Source organism: Bombina bombina, chromosome 7 (genome assembly GCF_027579735.1).
Source record: "Bombina bombina isolate aBomBom1 chromosome 7, aBomBom1.pri, whole genome shotgun sequence".
In the NCBI taxonomy this organism is placed as follows: domain Eukaryota; kingdom Metazoa; phylum Chordata; class Amphibia; order Anura; family Bombinatoridae; genus Bombina; species Bombina bombina.
In genome coordinates this window covers 558,647,918-558,669,617 of record NC_069505.1, presented here as the reverse complement: position 1 = coordinate 558,669,617, position 21,700 = coordinate 558,647,918, and the positions used below count along the sequence as shown (strand labels likewise).

Sequence of the window (21,700 nt, the reverse complement as noted above, 5' to 3'; positions counted from 1 at the left end):
ATTCAATTAAAAACGTACTGTGCCTTTAAGAAGCACAGAAAATCTATGACAGTTGAAAATTAATAAATTGAAACAGTTATAGCCTCAATCCTTGTAAACAACACAACTTTAGCAAAGGTTTAATCCCATTAACAAAGATAACAATTTCTGAAAGCAGGAAACAAATTACAGAATAAAAGTTTTTATTTCAGTCAAACTATAATTCTCACAGCTCTGCTGAGAGAAATTACCTCCCTCAAAATAAGTTTGAAGACCCCTGAGTTCTGTAGAGATGAACCGGATCATGCAGGAAATACAATGAGCTGCTGACTGAAATAACTGATGCATAGAAAAAGGCGCCAAAACCGCCCCTCCCCCTCACACACAGCAGTGAGGGAGAACAGAAACTGACAGAAAAAAACAGATTTAAGCAACTGCCAAGTGGAAAAATGGTGCCCAAACATTTATTCACTCAGTACCTCAGCAAATGAAAACGATTTTACATTCCAGCAAAAACGTTAAACATAATTTCTAGTTATTAAACAGTTTTATGTACTTCTTACAGTGTAATTCTCTGAAGTGTAAAGTATACATACATGACATTATATCGGTATGGCAGGATTTTCTCATCAATTCCATTGTCAGAAAATAAAAGCTGCTACATACCTCTATGCAGATTCATCTGCCCGCTGTCCCCTGATCTGAAGATTACCTCTCCTCAGATGGCCGAGAAACAGCAATATGATCTCAACTACTCCGGCTAAAATCATAGCAAAAACTCTGGTAGATTCTTCTTCAAACTCTGCCAGAGAGGTAATAACACACTCCGGTGCTATTTTAAAATAACAAACTTTTGATTGAAGATATAAAACTAAGTATAATCACCATAGCCCTCTCACACCTCCTATCTAGTCGTTGGGTGCAAGAGAATGACTGGGAGTGACGTAGAGGGGAGGAGCTATATGCAGCTCTGCTGGGTGAATCCTCTTGCACTTCCTGTTGGGGAGGAGTTAATATCCCAGAAGTAATGATGACCCGTGGACTGATCACACTTAACAGAAGAAACATACTTACCAAAAGACACTCCTCTACATATAGCAGATAGCCAAACTAGTACTGAAACAAGAATCAGTAGAGGTAATGGTATATAAGAGTATATCGTCGATCTGAAAAGGGAGGTAGGAGAAGAATCTCTACGACCGATAACAGAGAACCTATGAAATAGATCCCCGTTAGGATGACCATTGCATTCAATAGGTAATACTCCCTTCACATACCTCTGTCATTCACTGCACTCTGAGAGGAACCTGGGCTTCAGCATGCTGAGAAGCGAATATCAACGTAGAAATCTAGCATAAACTTACTTCCCCACCTCCATAGGAGGCAAAGTTTGTAAAAACTGAATTGTGGGTGTGGTGTGTATTTATAGGCATTTTGAGGTTTGGGAAACTTTGCCCCTCCTGGTAGGAATGTATATCCAATACGTCACTAGCTCATGGACTCTTGCCAATTACATGAAAGAAAAGATAATCCCTTTATTACCCATTCCCAGTTTTTGCATAACCAACACAGTTATATTTAAATATACTTTTTACCCCTGCGATTACCTTGTATCTAAGCATCTGCAGACTGACCCTTATTTCAGTTCTTTTGATAGACATATTTTAGCCAATCAGTGCTGACTCATAAATAACTCTAGCTGTAAAAAAAATTCAGATAAGAGACGGCCTTCAATGGCTTACAAATTAGCATATGAACCTAAATAGGTTTAGTTTTCAGCTAGGAATACCAAGAGTACAAAGTAAATTTGATAATAAAAGTAAATTGGAAAGTTGTTAAAAATTGAGTGCCCTATTTGAATCATGAAAGTTTAATTTTGACTAGACTGTCCCTTTAACTAGGCATGTGCATTAGGCCTAATGTTAACCATACACAGCAGTTAATCTGTTCCATTAGTTTTAATGGCGTACCTGTCAAATATGGCCCCCACTCCTGCGCTGTGAGCACTGTTGCGATGAACATGAAGCCCAGTGGCCAATAAAATCCCATCTTTAACAGAGATCGAGCGATGAGAGAATGAAGCAATCAAGAGTTCATTCCATCCTGACAAATATGACACGCATACATTAATATTTTCCATTCAATATAAACATAAAAAAAAAAAAAAGTAAGACAATGGTTATGCGCATTGTTCAAATACGGTCACATTTAATGGCTAAATAATAATTACACATCACTGCTCTTGCAAGCATGAGTACGCACTCATATATTAACTTACATTACATAAGCTTATCTAAGGTGCTTTTTTGATTAAGCCATAGTTAACAAGAATGTTTAAAGGGACGTATTAATGCAAAAGTCTGCATGTTCCCAATTCCTTAAAGCATGTCACTTTAAAATAGCCATCCATGCAAGTCTATGTGTGTACCCCCACCCCAGCAAAGGGGTGTTACACACAATTAAAAGTTTGCAAACACACAATTAAAACTAAACACAAATTGTAAACTACATGATTTTGAACCTTCATAACTGAGATTATGTTTGCAATGCAGCTTTATTTTGTGAAATAAGTATATTGTTTTAGGTTTATTCATTTCACCCATTTCACTGTCCCCCATAACAAAAGAGCCCCTGCTAACCAATCACAAACTAATATTCAGATATAGCACAAACTCCGTTTGCACATGTGCAGTTGAGAGACTGGGGTATCCTGCCCTTATTGCTTCACTTAAGGTGGAATAGCACTGATTCAACTTAGTTGCTATTGCAAAGAATGATTCTCCCATCATGATTATTGATGCAAAACGGATAACCTACCTTTTACAAACATGTGACTGCTGAGAATCTTAGGGGGGAGGGGGATGTAAACAAAAGCTCACATAAATTGCCTAAAAGGATTAACCCAAACCTCCGAGAGAAAGTGAAACAATCACAATTTTAGATGTATTTTACAGCAAAATATATAATGACTGTATATTGCAATAATTAAACATTTTATATGTTGTTGAAATGTCAAGTTTAATGGTCCATTAAAAATACCACCCAGGAGCCACAGAGAGCCCCTGGCAGTCAGCAGAAACAGCCGGAGAGACATTCAGCAGCAGTACATCTGGGTTAATTTTTGCTCTACAAAAGGTCCCATAAAAAGAGTATAATGCAAAAAGGAATTTGTCCTTTAAACAGAAAGTGTACTTGGTCAACAAGAACAACGCAACAAAGGGTTGTATGTGACAACCAAGGAAACAAACATAGTGATAAGGCTGTCTAAACAGAGAAATAACTGAGAAGTGGTAAAACAGGAAATATCAAATAAAGAACAAGAAGGTGGTGAAAAGTCTCTTACCAGCTCGGAGGAGAATAACCTGATCATCCAGCAGCAGCTCGGAGAAGTGAGGGATTCTCTTGGCCCACTCAACAAGCGTGAAGAGCTGTTTGTCGGCGGCCTGACAGATGTTAGTGACTGGGTCACTGGGCTGTAGATATGAACAAAGGGGGAAGTGGGTTAATAAAGTTATTTTGAATGGCCTCTGTACAGTGAACAACAAAGTTGACCAAATATATGTAAAGCTTATACTAACTGAGCAGAGCTTTAGCTACAAACTTTTTATTATTAAAGAGACATTAAACTGAAAAATTAATTCTCCATAAAATGTTGAATTATACATTTTATTAAAAAAATTTGCAAAGCGTTTTATTTATTTTGTCCGAGTTTCCTATAGTTTAACTCTGAATCTTGTAATATTTCCACTCCTCCCAGAATGCAGAGCTTGGACCCTCTTGCATGCTATAAAATGATTGGTTGATACGTGCAGGATCTCTCTCCCTGATAAGTAGCAAAGTAAAACAAACAACATTCATGAGGCTTTTCAAGTGGTGTGTCCCAGTACTAGGGTCGACTCAAGAATTTGCACTGATAATGTGCTTCCTTGGTCTGAGAATAAAATGCACACCCCCCCCATTCTTGCTTCACTACAGTCCGAACCCAACCACTGCACTGCACACTAAAGGCAAAATATACTATAGTATTACCTCTAATGTGTGAGCCATAAGTGATTACATAGTAATGAACAGGGAAATCGACAGGCTGGGTAACCCCCACGAAGCTTTCAGGCAGGCAGGACTCCTTTGAGCGCATAGCAGTACCTGCTGCATGAATGTATGGTCTACTGTTCTAAGTTACATTGAACAAATATACAACCTCTGGTACCCTGGCCTATGTATGTTTTTAATCTAGTGTTGGGATATATGAGAGAATATGAGAGTGGCTGTGACATACCCACCCCTCCAAAATCCAAATTTTAGTAACTTTGTTTGTCCTGCATATATGTTAAATAAAGTGACTTCAATTAACTTTTTAATCACCCTACCAAAGTGCATTACTCACAGATCCGCCCCCTTCGAGGCTCTGGTCACTCTTCTGCTCAACAGCCAGTTCGGCCTCGAGGATTTTCTCCACGGGCATCTCCTCATTTATTGCACCACTGTACTCTGCCTCGCCGTCACGTTCCCTCCCTCTCTGACGCTCCTCTTGCACAGCTGTGGGACAGAAGTGGAAGGTGTTAAAAATGACTAATATAAATGTAACATGGAAGTATATGAACAGACATGGGGGGGGGTCAACATGGAACTTTTAGGCCCAGTATAAAAAAAGTACAGAAATCAGATATATATATATAATTTATTTTTTTTACTTTATTTATTTATAGGGGATATTCTACTGCAAAAATGACATGCTCTCCATTGTTAGAGATGTGTTTGCATTATTCACCTACACAACTGTGTGTTTAATCAACAGAAAGAGGTTGAACAGACAGGTAGGGTTGCCACCTGTCTGGGAATGACCCTGACAGTTTGTTTCCATTTGTGTGTCTAGCTTTGAAGCCGAGTCAGGCCCAGATAAGCAATTGTCCGGGATTAGTGGGGAAGCAGCCACAGCCAGAAAAGGCGAGATTGTGCATTTGCAACATACTGCACATAACAAAAAGAAAAAAGAGACGCCTTTTAGGCACTAAGTAGCAGTGCAAATTGTACCTATAGACGAGACCACAAAAAAACAACAACACACCTTTCATTCACCCAGATTCTAACTGCTGAGGTGTCTAAAAACAATGGCAATCAATACTCCATCAAAGTGGAAAAAATTTCAAAATTCAGTAACTAGTCCACTTCAGGGGCTAACTGGTCTACAACTGAAAAACCCATTGTAGCACACCCTGCGAGTAAAAGAGACCCCTAAAGTAATTACTACTATGATTAGGTGAGCCCCACAAATGTGGGTAAATATTGGGCTTAACACAAATATACTCTCACAGAATGAATTACCGCAAAAAGTTGCAAGGGCTACAGTCTTACTCCGGATGGCTACTAATGTGATCAAAATGGGCCTTGAAAAGGTCCCGGCAAAACGGCCGTCAGGCGTGTGTCTGAATGATTTGTGTGCACTTTAATGTTTTGTTATATTTTGGTCACACTAGTATCCATCTGAAGTAAGACTGTACCCCTTGAACCTTTTTGTGACAATAATTGTGGTAATCCATTCTGTTAGAGTATGTGTGTGTATATATATATATATATATATATATATATATATATATATATATATATATATATATATATATATATATATATATATATGTTAAAGGGACAGTCTACACTAGAATTTTTATTGTTTAAAAAGATAGCTAATCCCTTTATTACCCATTCCCCAGTTTTGCATAACCAACAGTTATATTACTACACTTTTTACCTCTGTGATCACCTTGTATCTAAACCTCTTCTTACAGCGCCCGATCACATGACTGTATTATCTATTGACTTGCATTTTAGTCAATTAGTGCTGTGTTGTGCTGACTCTTAAATAACTTCTCGGGCGTGAGCGCAATGTTATCTATATGGCTCACATGAACTAGCAGTCTCCTGTTGTGAAAAGCAAAATAAAAAAAAGCATTCAGATAAGAGACAGCCTTTAAGGGCTTAGAAATTAATATGAAAGCCTACCTAGGTTTAGCTTTCAACTAAGAATACCAAGAGAACCAAGAACATTTGATGATAAAAGTAAATTGAAAGGTTGTTTAAAATTACATTTCCTATCTGAAAAATGAAAGTTTCATTTTGACTAGACTGTCCCTTTAAGCCTAATAATTACTCATCTAATCATAGTGGTAATTACTATAGGGATCTTTTTTACCCGGAGATTGTGCTACAATCGGCTTTTCAGTCTTAGCCCAGTTACCCTCTTGAAGTGGACTAGTGATAAAAAGATAGATAATCCCTTTATTACCCATTCCCCAGTTTTGCAAAATCAACAGTTATATTAATACACTTTTTACCTCTGTGATTACCTTGTATCTAAGCCTCTTGACAGCCCCCAGATCACATGGCTATTACCTATTGACTTGCATTATAGCCAATTACTCATAACTCCACGGGCGTAAGCACAATATTATCTATATGGCTCACATGAACTAGCAGTCTCCTTTTGTAAAAAACAAAACAAAAAAAACACAACAAATAAAAAAAAGCATGTGATAGGCTGTCTAACATTTAAACCTCTAAATGTCTGCCTGTTTCTAAGCAATTACAAAGTGCATTAATATAACAATGTTTGTTGTGCAAAGCTGGGTAATGGATAGTAAAGGCATTATCTATCTTTTTAGTATTTGGATACCCATTTAGAATCTGGGTGAATTTAAGGTTAAGTTTTATATTTTTCCACTTTTTTTTGGTCTATCTATATGCACTGATATTTAGCACTAGGAAGTGTGTGCCTAAAAGGTCTTTCTATTTGAAAGCCCACACACACTTGTCTTACTTGCATTGTATGAATGAGACGAATTGTGCTTGAATTGATACGGATATAGGATTGTTGGTATTCAGGACCCATTTTTCCTGTGTTATTTAACATACTGCATATGCCTACACTTAGAGACATTCCGGTCAAAATTAAAATGCAGAGATCAATTACATCTTTGAATACAAACATATTTGCAATATACATGTATTGGCTAAAATGCGTCTAGAAAAAGTTATCACCATTTTATAGTGTTAATGTGTTTTTCTGCACGTGCATGTTAAGACTAGCTGGATAGTCTCAGTGCACCAGCATTGTAAATACTCCAGTTGCTCAAAGCGCCAGTGGGGCTTGTATCATGTCAGGAATTAAAGTGAATGTCAATTTTGATGCTTAAGTGCCCGTTTTTTAAAAATTCAATTAAAAACAGTGGCACTTTAATTTATCAAAATTTACATTTCCCTCCTGTTGAGAGAAAAGAAACAAAAAAAAAACAACTTACCTTTTAATCTTCACAGCAGCTCCAGCTTCCTCTGGTCGTTGCAAGCCATTTCTGACGTCAGAAATGATGGATAGGTAATATTCCAATCACGGCTTACCCCCCCCGGGGGAATCAGAGTCTGATTCAACGCCGTGATTGGAGGAAGCAGGATTCCTCATTTTAGACCCAGGAAGAGGCTTTGCTACGGGCGGAGGAAGCTGGAGCTGCTGTGAAGATTAAAAGGCAAGTTTTTTTTCTCAACATGAGTGAAATGTAAATTTTGATGAATTAAAGTGCCCCTGTTTTTAATCAAATTTTTAATAACCGGGCACTTTAGCATCAAAATTGACATTCACTTTAACAAATTGAGTCATTACCATATAATAAAAGCACCTTAGGTTCTCTAAGCGAGTGCTGTGTATAAAATGCTGGTGCATACTTAAATACACTTTTGAAACAGCTATAGCTTTTATTAGAAACATTTTTGCTAATGCATGTATATTAGAAAAATGCTTCTATTCAAAACTGAAATGCATCCATGTGGATTGCAATTTTGGCTGGAATGTCCCTTTAAGTCTCTTGCGTGTGGGAGTTTGTCAGCGTCTTTCAGCGTGAGAGTGAGTGTGCGTGTGTGAGAGATATATAGAGTGTGAATAGCTATGTGTGAGTTTGTGTTTATGTGCTTTTATACAGTGTGCTGTGCACGGCACAGGAGTGTTAGGGTTTGGGCTGAACTTAAAGGGACATTAAACACTAAATACACGCTAGATAGAATGATGCATTCAAAGAAAAGATTAGTCCATGAGTAACATGTAGATGTATTTTTTAAAGTTTCATTAGTTGTTTAAAAAGTGACAAAATAAGTGTAAAGTTTTAGTGTCTATAAAATACTGGGAGCTGCCATGTTGTAACTTGTGTTACCTTCTCTGCTGTGGCCAATTAGGGACAGTTATAAATAAGTCACTAGAGTGTGCAGCCAATAGTTGTACTGGATTTAACAGTGTTCTGCACTTCCATTTCTAACAGGAACTGAAAAGCTCACAATTTCAGAATGGAATTACAGGCAAAGAGGACAAAATAAATAATGAAAGTATATTGCAGAGTTGTTTTATATATACAATTTATCATTTTATATTACCATCTCAAAGTGTTATGTCCCTTTAAAGGGACATAATACTCATATGCTAAATCACTTGAAACTGATGCAGTATAACTGTAAAAAGCTGACAGGAAAATATCACCTGAGTCTCTGTAAAAAAGGAAGATATTTTACCTCACAATTTCCTCAGCTCAGCAGAGTAAGTTCTGTGTAAAAAGTTATACTCAGCTGCTGCTTAGCTGCAGGTAAAAAAAAAATAAAAAAAATGAAGAAATGAACAGCAGCCAATCAGCATCAGCAGTGCTTAGGTCATGAACTCTTTTACTGTGATCTCATGAGATTTAACTCAACTCTCATGAGATTTCATTCTAAACTTCCTTACACTGAAAAGGGAAATAAGATGAGTGTGCACAAAAGCTCGCTCCTTCCGCTGTCCCGGGACAGGCATACTGATTTGTTGCTTAGAAGTCCTTTACAATGGGATGTGGCTACTGAGAAACTTTTGAGGTAAAAACTTTCTTTTTTACATAGAGATGTTCAGGTGATATGTTCTAGTCAGCTTTTTACAGCTATACTGCATAACTTTCAAGTGTTTAAACATTTGGGTATTATGGCCCTTTAAGGTGCCAACCCTAAGTAATGTCATGCTCAGAAACCACAAGCACAGCAGCTACAAAACAGGAAACTGCCAATGAGACAAGCGGGAGTACAAGTCACAAGTATTCTTTCATTTGCCAGCAGTTGTCTGCTCAGGGTCTACATTGCATGCAGTGGTTAGCTAGAAGCAATAAAGTAATGTAATGAATAAGAGCAATATCCCTTTAACACTGTAGATAAAAATAGTAAATCTTTTTACCATGAAGACATTGCACTATGAACACTTCTGCAAAAATCAGAGATAATCGGGAAGTTATGGTTAAAGTGACAATAAATTTCAGACTTTAAGAATGTTGCAATGAAAAATACATTTGTGTACAAGCAAAATAGGATAATTAATTTTTTAATAGTGTTAATATATTTTATAATACAAGATTTATAATTCTACTTAGTATCTTCTGTTACTCCACACCATTCATTTACTCTTTTGGCTGGGCTGTGGCATAGAGAGCAGTCCCACCCACTCTCTACATAGGCTCCCTAAGAGCCTTCAAAGAGTTGGACTTCAAGTCATATGACACACACACTGATAGGATGTTTAAAATTCATCCCAGTGGGCTGGTATAACATTGCATTACTATAGGCACAGATTTAACTATTTTCACTAACCGTAAAAAAAAAAAGTTCACATATACTCTTTTTAATGGCAAAGATAAAATGTATTTCATTTGATTAGCTAAACCTGGAAGCATAGTCATTAGTACCCTACAGCTTCTTGCTGCAAGACTGACATGTCCCTTTTATACCGTTGATTTGAGTAGCATAAGCCTGTTTTGCACTTGAATGAATTCCAAATAGAGATGTGCATTTATTTGCAATGGTGACAGTCGTTAGTTTACCGTTTGCGTCAGGTAATTTCGGCACCAGATTTAGTAAAGCGCAACACACAATTATCTGTGTGCTGCCCTTTCACTCTAATAAATCAGGTGCTGAAATTACAAATGAACACAAATCACTAATTCCCAGTCTGAAAATACCTGTGGAGCGTTACCCCTTCCGTTTTCTAGATTGTACATGCACTATTTCTCTCTCTACTATTACAACTTTGTTATTGTTTGACATTAAGATACAATACTTTATACTTCAGTCCATAAACATGCAATTTAACAACAAATGAGGTTAAAAAAAAAAGTTCAAGTGAACTCTACAGAGTTTCCTTAGCAAGTTAGAGTGCATGAGTAATAGAGAGAGGGACGATTTATAAATCCCATTTTTCTTGCAGTAGAGATGTAAACATTTTATTCTAACAAATGTAGTTATTTTTTGCAGTATTACCCAGTGATAGGAGATAAGGTAAAAGAGGTAAAGCATGTGTAGCTACGCATATATAGGAGTTGTTTAGCTAGAAACGTTTTAATAATGTCTGATGCTACTAGCGAATTCCCAATGATCCTTACATAAATGACAAGTACTACCTTCGCGCTTCATGCCTGTAGCCAGGCACTTCTGATATCGGCAGTACTGGCAGCGGTTTCTCTGTCTCTTGTCTACAATACAGTCCTTGTTGTCTCTGCAGGTGTACGTCAGATCCTTCCGGATAGTGCGTTTAAAGAATCCTTTGCATCCTTCGCAGCTATAGACACCATAGTGTTTGCCTGTAGGAACATGGGAAGACAAAACTAAGCTGACATTTCTTCTCTGTAAGATACCACCCCCTGATGACATTACACACATTATGCAGGACTGTTTCCTATGAGGCCTATTGAAGACAAAATCCTTTTTTGGAGACTGAATTGCTAGGAGTTAAAAAGGTGCATCAACTTAGCCTTATTTTAAAAAAATAAAATACCGTATTGTCCCGAGTATAGGCCGCACTTTTTTCCCCTAATGTTAGGCTTTAAATTAGGGGTGCGGCCTATAATCAGGATGTTATAGTATCCGTTTAAATAAAATACCGGTATACGTAAATGGTCACATTTTGTCCTACTGGCTGCTTCAGTGGCAGAACTTCCAGCAATTGCAAATGTCGCGGGTGCAAATAAAGTGCGACCGGGCCCTGGAGTTCCGCCACTGCTGAAGAATCCGACTGCCCAGGATGTGAGGAGAGCCCAAGATGGGAGCGGGGGCTGCTTAAAATGGGAGCGAAAGTGATAAAGTAGACAGAGTGACAGTGAAGGTTGCCCTAAAACATGGGATACTGCGAAAGAACCCTTGCACCTTTCCCCCTCACCTCAGCAGGGCATATACCTGCTGTTATTAGGGTCTATATTCTACTAAGGCACCCTGGTGCTATATACCGTAGATTGAAAGCTTCAGCAAAGCTCCAAAGCGATCATCTTCTAAAACCGGAAGGCAAAAAACAATGTTCCCTGAAATGCCAATTATAGCTAACAAGCAGGCTTGTTCAGTGTCCAATCCTTTATTTCTTATGTATACCTTGTTTGTCAATCAACAGTAGTCACTTGATATGGTATGTGTGTGTTTGCGGGAGGTACTCAAGATGGGAGTGGCTTAAGATGAGAGCGGAAGCTGCTGTGAGTTATCAGCTGTGACACAGGAGGCAGCCTAACAGGAGCCGCATGAAGTTATGTGAGGGTGAGTCAGGATTGAGGTACAATGAACATAGAAATTATCACAATCTCATTAAAGTCATTTAACTTCAGTACTGGTAAATCTCTATAGCACATGGGGAGGCTGGATGTTAGTAGGAGAGACCCAGGGTGGGAGAGGCTGTGCATTATCAGCTGTGTCTGAGGGGAGGCTTGTGTAAGGTAGGTAGTTTATAGGGTAAGTAGTGGCCACTGTGTGAGGGAAGGAGGCTGAGTGGGTTAAGAGGAGGCAATAATGTGTATATTTAATTTAGTTAAAAATTTAATTTCTTTACAATGGCAGCAAACTTTAAGGGTGCGGCTTATAATCAGGAGCGGCCTATACTCGGAACAATACGGTATGTTTGTCATCATTGCATAAACCACAATTAATCATGAAACTTCACAGTATAATTTATTTTGCCCCCTTTTCTTGTTATTTAAGTCTGAACATGATGGTTTTTCCCAGTTCTGAAAACTTTAAGTGCAGACTAACCCTGCTACATACATGACCCTAAATAGCCTCAGTTAAACTGGTGAGGTAAGATACTGCAAAACCATGCAAGTTCACAAACAAAATGACAATGGTTCACTGTCTACTCCAGTAATAGAATCCTCTAAATAACGCCAGTTGAAAGGTAAGGAGGAAGTTTGTCCATTGGAACACAATTGCAGCAAGTAAGGTGTGAATGTATTTAGAGGGCTTTCACGTTTAGTTGGCATGTTAACTTGTTGTTTAAAGTGTCATTTAAAAGCTAAAATACCCTATTATGTTTTATTCTCTTTTTTGCTATGTAAAAGGATTAATCACAGTCACATCTTGTGCACTCCAGAGTTCCATGCCACACAAAACATCTCATGTTTAATACATTTTCAAGAAGAAACAAAAAAAAGAATTAAAAAAACAAAATAAAAAAACATCTCACTACCTAGTACTAAAAACTCAAACCACTAATTATATACTTTCACCTTTAATTTGAAAAGCAAGGGTCTCTTATGGGAAACATGTCCATACATGTACACAGCACTCACATATAAGAAATCTATGCCAAAGAACATATAGCAGATTTTGCTATATGATTTTACAGAGCAATCTCTACGTATAAAGATCTGCTTCACGTTACACACACACACCTTTTCCCCTGATGGTAGGAAAAACGCAAGTCAAAATAACAATTACATATCCGTCTATCAAATGACAGCGTATACTTTAAAGGGACCGGTTTACTCCAAAAAGTTTGTTTAAAAAGATAGATAATCCCTTTATTACCCATCCCCCAGTTTTGCATAACCAACACGGTTATATTAACATACTTTTTACCTCTGTGATTACTTTGTAGCAAATCCTCTGCAGACTGCCCCCTAATCTCAGGGCTATTTACAGACTTGCATTTTAGCCAATTAATGCTGGTTTGTGCACAACTCCACAGGAGTGAGCACAATGATATATATATCACTCGTGAATTAGCATGGTCTAACTGTGCAAAGCTAATAAAAAAAAAAATCACAAGATAAGAGGCTGTCTTTAGTGGCTTAGAAACAGACAGAAATTTAGAGGTTTAAACGATGTAAGGTATATTAAAAAGGGACAGTATAGTCAAAATTAAAAACTTTCATTATTCAGATAGGACATGTAATTTTAAATCAACTTTCCAATTTACTTTTATCATCAAATTTGCTTTTTTGTCTTGGTATTCTTAACTAACTTAACTAAACAGACTCATAAGCTAATTTCTAAGCCCTTGAGGGCTGCCTCTTATCACATGTTTTTTAAATTGCTTTTCAACACAGAGACTGAAAGTACACGTGGGCCATATAGATAACACTGTGTTCAGGCCCAGAAAGTTATTTAAGATTTAGCACAACACAATGTTAAATGCAAGTCAATAGATAATAAACAATCACAATCATGTGACCAGGGGGCTGGAAGAAGGTTCCTAGATACAAGGTAATCACAGATGTAAAAAGTATATTAATATAACTGTGGTTATGCAAAACTAGGTAATGGGTATTAAAGTGATTATCTTTTAAAACAATACATTTTTTATTGCAGACTGTCCCTTTAATATAACAAATGTTTGTGCAAAGGGAATGGGTAGTAAAAAGGCATGATCTATCTTTTTAAACAAAACAATTTTGTAGTAGACTGTCCTTTTAAGAATATATATATATTAACATGCTTAGCAGGCTTAAATCAAAGCTACCAAGGATAACACTGCTCTCCTCCTCTCTTATCAGAACTCCAGTCCATACAGATCACTTTTTGCCAATCTACCAATGATAATAAATATTAGGCTCAAACCTAAAAAAAAAATAAAAAAAAAGCTGTGTCTTGTTTGCCAAAAAAAAAAAAAATATATATATATCCCCCCCCTGCTCTACTGCTCTATGTGAAAACAGATCCCTGCAACTCTTCTCTTTAGATCTATTGTCATGTTTAATGCAGTTTTTAGTAATTGCATAGAGTTTTGCACTTTTTAAATGTGTTTCATAAAACCACCTTGATTAGGAAATGCGCTGTCTCCTTATGTTTTAGCTTCATAACCCCTTAAGTCTGAACCGATTGGTCACATCAAAAGAAACAAAAGGTTTTCAAGGGCCATCTCCGTGGACATGTATGGACTTGCGTTTGTGTATTTAACCAAAACCGCCGATCCCAAATACAGTTCTGATCGGATAATCAGTTGGCACATCTCATACATACCCTGTGTGACCTAAAAGCCAAACACTGTTCACGGATATATTTAGTTTTTGTGTTGCTGCAGACACTTGGATATTTGCAGTCGTACAACTCTAACTTAGTTCAGCTTTCAAACTGCTAACATCTGGAAGTCAGGACACATGGAGGGGTCCATGCACCCCCTCCCTAGAGAATGAGATCACCGATTTGAAATAAACATAAATGATAGACACAGAGTGCAGGAGTAGGAAGGAATCGCTCCATAGCGCCACCCCTTAAAAAAATGTTACATCTCCTGGATCCTGCTGCCCTTGGTCCTGGCATAATTTACCTAGGCTAAAATACACCCCTGGTGTTCACGCTCATCACCAGTAACAACTCAAAAACTTAGATAACGCAGGACATACTCACTCACATCAAGGCCACAATCATGAAATGTTCCAGCTACCCGTGGGGCAGTGAAAATTGCAAGTCAGTTTGAAATCCAACTCAAATTTTAAATTAGGCCGTTACATTAAAAGCAGCAACTCAGTTACAATGTGTTTATTAACTGGAGAATAAAGCGGTTTTTAAAATTGTATATTATATTGCAGTAGATGAATATTGCATTGCAAATTAGCTGCAGAAAAAAGAGACGACATTTTGTTAAGCTTTTAATTTTGAATAAATGTGTTACCTTTGCTCTTGGTCTAACATCACATAATTATAAGGTAAATATGTAGTGATAAAAAGGGTGCATTGCTCACAATAATGTCTTACATTCAGGAGTTTCAGCTTTGCATACTAGGAAAGGCTAGGGGGCGGAGTTTAAAAAATCCCTGAGAATGTCACCAATCAGTGCATGTGTTAAAAATGTGCCAGAGCACAGTGCCGTTTGAAAAGCCTGATATGGAACAGCACTGCATGTGTCCTGTTCTTTCTGTGATGACACCACACATCACAGCATGTTTTCCAAAGTTTTGTGTTCCAGCACTTAAGACTATCTTAAATAGACCACTCAAACATAAAGCACTGTTCATACATCAATCACCCAAGCCAGTCAACATTTCTTATGTTGTTAATATTCCACATTTTAAAAACGAGAAATACTTATCCCTACAGTGCGCCTATCTTTGGAGACTAGTCTCTCAAATTCATATCCTAAATATAAAAAAAGAAAAAAAAAATCAACTGGTCAAACTAGTCTCAACAGAATCCATCTTGCAATTCTTTCTTCTCACATACAGACCATTTTCCCTGTAATCAAATTAATTTTCACTTACCTGAAGACCTGTCACCACAGATAGCACACAGTTTCTTTCCACTGCCTCCTCCGCCATTGGGATGTCCTGGTAGCCCCCTCATACCTAGAGGAGGCTTTACATCTTCAGATGAATTGATGGTATGAAGACCAGAGAGATTCACAGTGGAATTTATCTACAAAATAAATATCCTGTTAACATGCACTCAGATACAAGCAGTTTCCCTTATAAATTGAGGGGTTAATCTAACAATTACCTGTGGGCTGCTAACAGGTCCGTATCCAATAGATGGAGTTCCAGGGATACCAGGGGACCCTACTGAGCAGTTGATGACTGGGAAGGGAGATCCAAGACTCCCAAGGGGAGAGTTGACCGAGGAAGTCATTGCAGATCCAATCATGGAGGGGTGCAGAGGTACAGATGGGGGAGGAGGGGTGACACTGAGGGAGCGGCTTAATGGAGGGCTAAGAGAAGAGGTATCCGGGCTCTGGCACACTGCAAGAGAGGTTAAAAGGGACATTATACACTAGATTTTTCTTTGCATAAATGTTTTGTAGATGGTCCATTTATATAGCCCATACATTTTTAAAAAAAAAAAATTTTTTAAAAATCACAAAGTATAGTTTTGCTTATTTTTAAATAACATTGCTCTGATTTTCAGACTCCTAACCAAGCCCCAACGTTTTAGAAGTATACTGATGTATACCTACTCCAGCTTGCTCCTGTTTGTGTAAAGGGTCTTTTCATATGCAGAGGAAGGGGGAGGGTGGGGAAGTGTCTACTATTTTTGCTATACAGCTACTTTCAGTGGGTGTTCCAGCTAGCCTTTTTAACAGAGTTAAACTGGGAGCTTGTAAGTAAGTTTTTAAAGGGACAGTCTAGTCCAAAACAAACTTTCATTATTCAGATAGGGCATGCAATTTTAAACAATTTTCCAAATTTACTTCTATCACCAATTTTGCTTTGTTTTCTTGTTATTCTTAGTTGAAAGCTAAATCTAGGAGATTCATATGCTAATTTCTAAGCCCTTGAAGGCCACCTCTTAGCTTGGGCATTTTGACAGTTTTTCACCACAAGAGGGTGTTAGTTCATGTGTTTCATATAGATAACATTGTGCTCACACACATGGAGTTCCTAAAAGCCCTCACTGATTGGCTAAAATGCAAGTCTATCAAAAGAACTGAAATAAGGGGCAGTTTGCAGAGGCTTAGATACAAGATAATCAGAGGTAAAAATTGTATTAATATAACTGTGTTGGTTATGCAAAACTAGGGAATGGGTAATAAAGGGATTATCTTTTAAAACAATATTCTGGTGTAGACTGTCCCTTTAAACTGTTTTATACTGGATTTTTATATCAGTATCTGTGCATATTATTCTTTATAGTAGAGTCTATTACATGCAGTTATATACAAATTGGTGTATACTGTCCCATTAATAATATGTATTTACATGAATCTTATTTTTATTATCATCATAGTTATTTGCTACCTCAGCAAATGAATTCCCAAAACACTATAATAAATGTTTGATATGACATCTTAAGAGTAGGTGAACATTTATATTATTGGCAATGTTTCCACTATTTATTAGATAGAGATCAATATAGAGATTAGACCTATGCACAAAACTGTAGATCTACTAGCCTGTAATGATTTTGTTTTTGGATTTTTAATCATTTTTGGTTATCAATGCATTGCACTTCTTTTTGACCAGCATAGCTTTTGACTAGTAAAGATTTTACAATTTACATTTCCAGTGGTAATACCAGGGTGGATACAAATCAATGTTTATTTTATTTATATTTATCCGATTTTTTTTTTTTTTTTTAATTATTTTTATTGAGGTTTTGCATAATAAACATAAAACATTGAACGCCTTTTCACAACAAAAAGAAAAATACATATGGCATTGAGTAGATCATTTCAACAGTTCTAAACTAAACACTAAGTAGGCTAAAGAAACCTCGATTTTACAATAGAATAGCATGAGAGACTGACTAGTTAGGAGACCACTTTCAGGCCAAATGAACTATAAATGTAAAAATTAGCTGATAGTCAGATGGGCAGCTCTTTAGGAGCTTCAAAAAGGAAAGAGATGAATACTTAGCCTGGGGGGGTATATCAGCGGGCAAGCGCCGCTCTGTAGATAAGGAAAATAGTGGAGGGGCGGAGCCATATATATTAATGCAATGAGGAGTGTGGCAAAACTTCTAAAGTAATTACCAGCAAATAAGTTGCAGGGTGCCATGTCCGTATGTGCCAATTGGTGCCTGACAGATCAAGAGATTTGGGTATGTAACAGAGTATGACCGAAGGGGATTTAGGTTGTATAAATAAATTGATGCTACTTGGGAGGATTAATATCAAATCTAGAACAAATTTTAATGCTAAACATATGGGGTAAATAACCAATCAGATGGAAGTAAGCATCCATTATGCGTTTTAAAACCACATATATCATTATCCATCAAAAACACTCAATCCAGGCCGTAACTAGAGTAGTGAAGTGAAACGGATGTGTCACCTAACACATCCATGCAAGTATAGATATAATATCTTGTCATAGAAAAAATGTTCCTTTTCCCCCTTTTAAAGGAAAGGGGAAAAAAAGATAGTGGGAACTGAATAGAGGTCTCAAAAAATCCCAGCAGGATAAACCTATGTATTTCTGAAGGGCAGTGCCTGGATACCGATATGATATGTAAATTACAAGAGAGAAAAAGAAAGGGGTATCATTTGGCACACATATTGAGAGCCTAGGTTAACACAATTATTTTGGGCAAACACAAAGGGACGAGTGAAATTAAAATATAACTTTTATTAAATAATTAAAAATAAAATAATAAAGTATGAAATAGTTAAAAATAGGATACCACTTGTAATGTAGATTAAGTAAACAATATATACGTGGAGGTAGGGAAATTACCTATATCCATATCATCATAATTCACATAGACACATATTACATGGGCTACCTTAACTATTACCTGGGGCAAATCTAACCTAACCTCAGAATGCATTAATTACAAAGCTTAATTATTTCAGTCAACAAGTAGTCCCTAGAATGACATTGACTGTCATTAGTTAGTGAATATATATATATATATATATATATATATATATATATATATATATATATATATATATATATATATATATATATATATATATATATATATATATATATACACACACAGTGAGGCCCCGGTTTACACACGACTCGGTATACGAAATTTCGGTTAACGAAATCGAAATTTGAAGAAAATTTGACTCGGTTTACGAATTTTTTTCGCAATACGAAACAAAATGCCGGTTTGCCCCCCTCGGTTTACGAATATTTTTCGCAATACGAAACCAGTGGCCCCTGTGCCCCCTGCATACTCAAGTATGATTGAATTACTGAAGTTTGGGTACCAGTGTGGAGGTGTTGGAGAGGTTTTGGAGCCATTTTGCAGCAAGTTGTTGAGCCTTTTGGAGCCATTTGCAGCAAGTTGTTAAGCCTTTTGGAGCCATTTGCAGCAAGTTGTGGAGCCTTTTGGAGACATTGGAGCCATTTGCAGCAAGTTGTTAAGCCTTTTGGAGCATTTTTTGGACACTTTATTTGAATTTTTTCGGACCTCCGGAACGCATTAATTGATTTTCAATGCATTCCTATGGGAAACCGTGTTTCGGTTTACGAATTTTTCGCAATACGAAACGACCCGGAGAACGAATTAAATTCGTAAACCGAGGCCTCACTGTATGTATATATATATATATATATATACATACACACACATATATATATATATATATATATATATATATATATATATATATATATATATATATATATATATATATATATATATATATATATATATATATATATATATATATATATATATATATATATATATATATATATATTCCCAGAAAAATGGAACACACTAATATTTGCTTAAAAATAGCTCCTCCTGAAGAAAGGGGATAGAATAGTTATCTAAAGTGATAAATATTAACTATTAGATCATGAGCAAAATGAAGTGGGCTCTACTATGGAATAAGGGGGATATCAAATATAATGGGGTACTATTATCCAAGTGCCGTGATTATTTAGCAGTAATAGGCTCAATATAGCCAAAATAATTTAATTCACAATTATAGTGTTGTTTGTCAAATATATTATCAGTATTCACTTGTTAATTGTGTTGCAGTTGGCCGTAATTTATAAGGCCCTCAATACACATTGGTAGAATATAGAAAGGGATAATATTTAATATAGTCAGCAGTTAACCAGAACGTTGGTCGTAACTCAGGTGAGGCGATTCACAGTTTATAAAACGTAAATTTGTGTATACCACTGATGGTCTCAGAGTTTTTAGGTGTTCACTATTTATATGGTTATAGGTTGGTTCCAATAAACTGCGTTGAGCTGGTATAGATGTGATGTGAAGTAGCGTTGTGATTTCACAGTTTGTGAGACAACCCCTCTCAGGTTCTTATTAAACTTATTCACAGTATATGTGCTTATATTGTATATCCCGCTAATAATTTCCCAATAGAGCGTTAAGATATAGTCACTTTTTGTGTAGAAACAAAATCAATTCTATTACAGATTATTGTGCCAACACTGTGGATGTGTGTAATACACCCGATATACTAGGTCGCACTGATGATAATTTCATGTGAAGTGACGTTATACATTCACAGTTTGAGAGTCAACCCCTCTCCTGTATTTATTAAATTCATTTACAGTATGTATACTCGTATTGAATATCCCACTGATAATTTCTCAATAGAGCGTTAAAATAAGGTCAAAATAAAACTATTGTCTATTGTTGCAACAACACTATATAAAAAGGTGTATAATACACCTGATTTTGTTACATAAAATAAGAAACCCATTAAAGCGTCAAAATTTCATTCTCCCATTTACTCAGAGAGCCCACATTATTAAGAAAAAGCTGATAGGCCAACAAATAAGTAAATGCCCATAATTAAGTATTATTATTTATCAAAATTAGTTCTCAGGAGAAGCAGTGCGAACGCCTGACGCGCGTTTCGCCTACTGCTTTGTCAAAGGCGCCGATCGTCCTTCGTGCTGCCTTATTTATGTAAAACCAGCCAATCCGGGCGGAGGCGTGTCCCGGTCACGTGACTCACATCACCAATCACTGAGCGTTGGTGACGTAATGGGTTCATGTGTATCATTGCTCATTTTCAATTGGATGGAGGTCAGAGGGTGTGTGTTGAGTACTGACCAATCCAGTAGCGATCATGAACGAGGTAAACATTGCACAAAGAAAAGTTACTGATCGTATTCTTATAACAGCTCGTGCAATATAGATAACCTTTGGACCTCATTTATTTCAAAGAATATGACCTTTTGAAACATTATTTGGGCAATCAAACCGATGTATAAGGAGATCTGTATAACTTTATATATTTATTTTTATAAATGCAATAATTAGGTCTATCGGTAGTGACAAAAGAAACATTGCGTGTGTTAATTAACAAGAAACTGCAGAGATGGTAAACACCAAGGAGTCTATTGTTGCTCAATTATATACACTGATCATATGGAAAATAATGTTGGTACTCAATTACATCTATGATATTAGTATACTCAAACTGAAAATAAAAAATTAATAAAAAAGGAGGAATTTTAATCTTACGTTTTCTATTGCTTTGATACATTACTTATCCAGAGGGATATTGATCACAACTTGGATGGTTTGTTTACACATTGATTATGCATAGTCCTGTTATCACATGTAATACTTTTATCATAGTAACTTTCATAGCTTCAATAAAGATAACATCTTCTCTAAAACCAACAGCCCAAAAAGCATATATGTACCTAAAAAAACCTTGGTAATAGGAATTACAGGCAAATGGTCTTCATAGTAATAATATTTGTGAGGCAAAATAAAATCCTATAGTATAGAGGAGTCTTAGCGTTTAAAGCTTGTATGTTTTATCAAGAATTACCAATAACTAAGTATCCTAGTAACCATGTTTGTAAAACCAAGTAAGAAATTCTATTCTTAGGATGGGTTAGCAATATACATTATCTTCCATATACATTATGTTATGTCCTACATAATGTGTAATATATTCTGTTATAAGAAATTCTATATGATGATGTTGATCATTTTTTGTTCATTACATTATAACCCCTTTATTGGTAGTACAATATAGATCTAAAATTAGGACAAGAAGTTTGTCTCGTTTCAATTAGTGTCTTAATTCTGTGGTCCA

At 36.5% G+C, this 21,700-nt stretch overlaps 1 protein-coding gene across 3 annotated transcripts in view; it reads right to left on the bottom strand.

The window, feature by feature from the left end:
• The window catches only part of RXRB (retinoid X receptor beta), a 74,626-nt gene that overhangs the window by 32,618 nt on the left and 20,308 nt on the right, over window positions 1-21,700 (bottom strand). For 2 of the 3 annotated variants that reach the window (XM_053721906.1, XM_053721908.1), the window contains exons 2-7: window positions 15,712-15,950; window positions 15,477-15,630; window positions 10,404-10,601; window positions 4,364-4,515; window positions 3,323-3,452; window positions 1,950-2,082 (exon numbers count right to left, since the gene is read on the bottom strand). In XM_053721906.1, the coding sequence (XP_053577881.1) occupies window positions 1,950-2,082; window positions 3,323-3,452; window positions 4,364-4,515; window positions 10,404-10,601; window positions 15,477-15,630; window positions 15,712-15,950 (1,006 nt within the window). The remainder of the gene's footprint in view (window positions 1-1,949; window positions 2,083-3,322; window positions 3,453-4,363; window positions 4,516-10,403; window positions 10,602-15,476; window positions 15,631-15,711; window positions 15,951-21,700) is intronic. The other variant, XM_053721907.1, reaches the window with a different exon arrangement.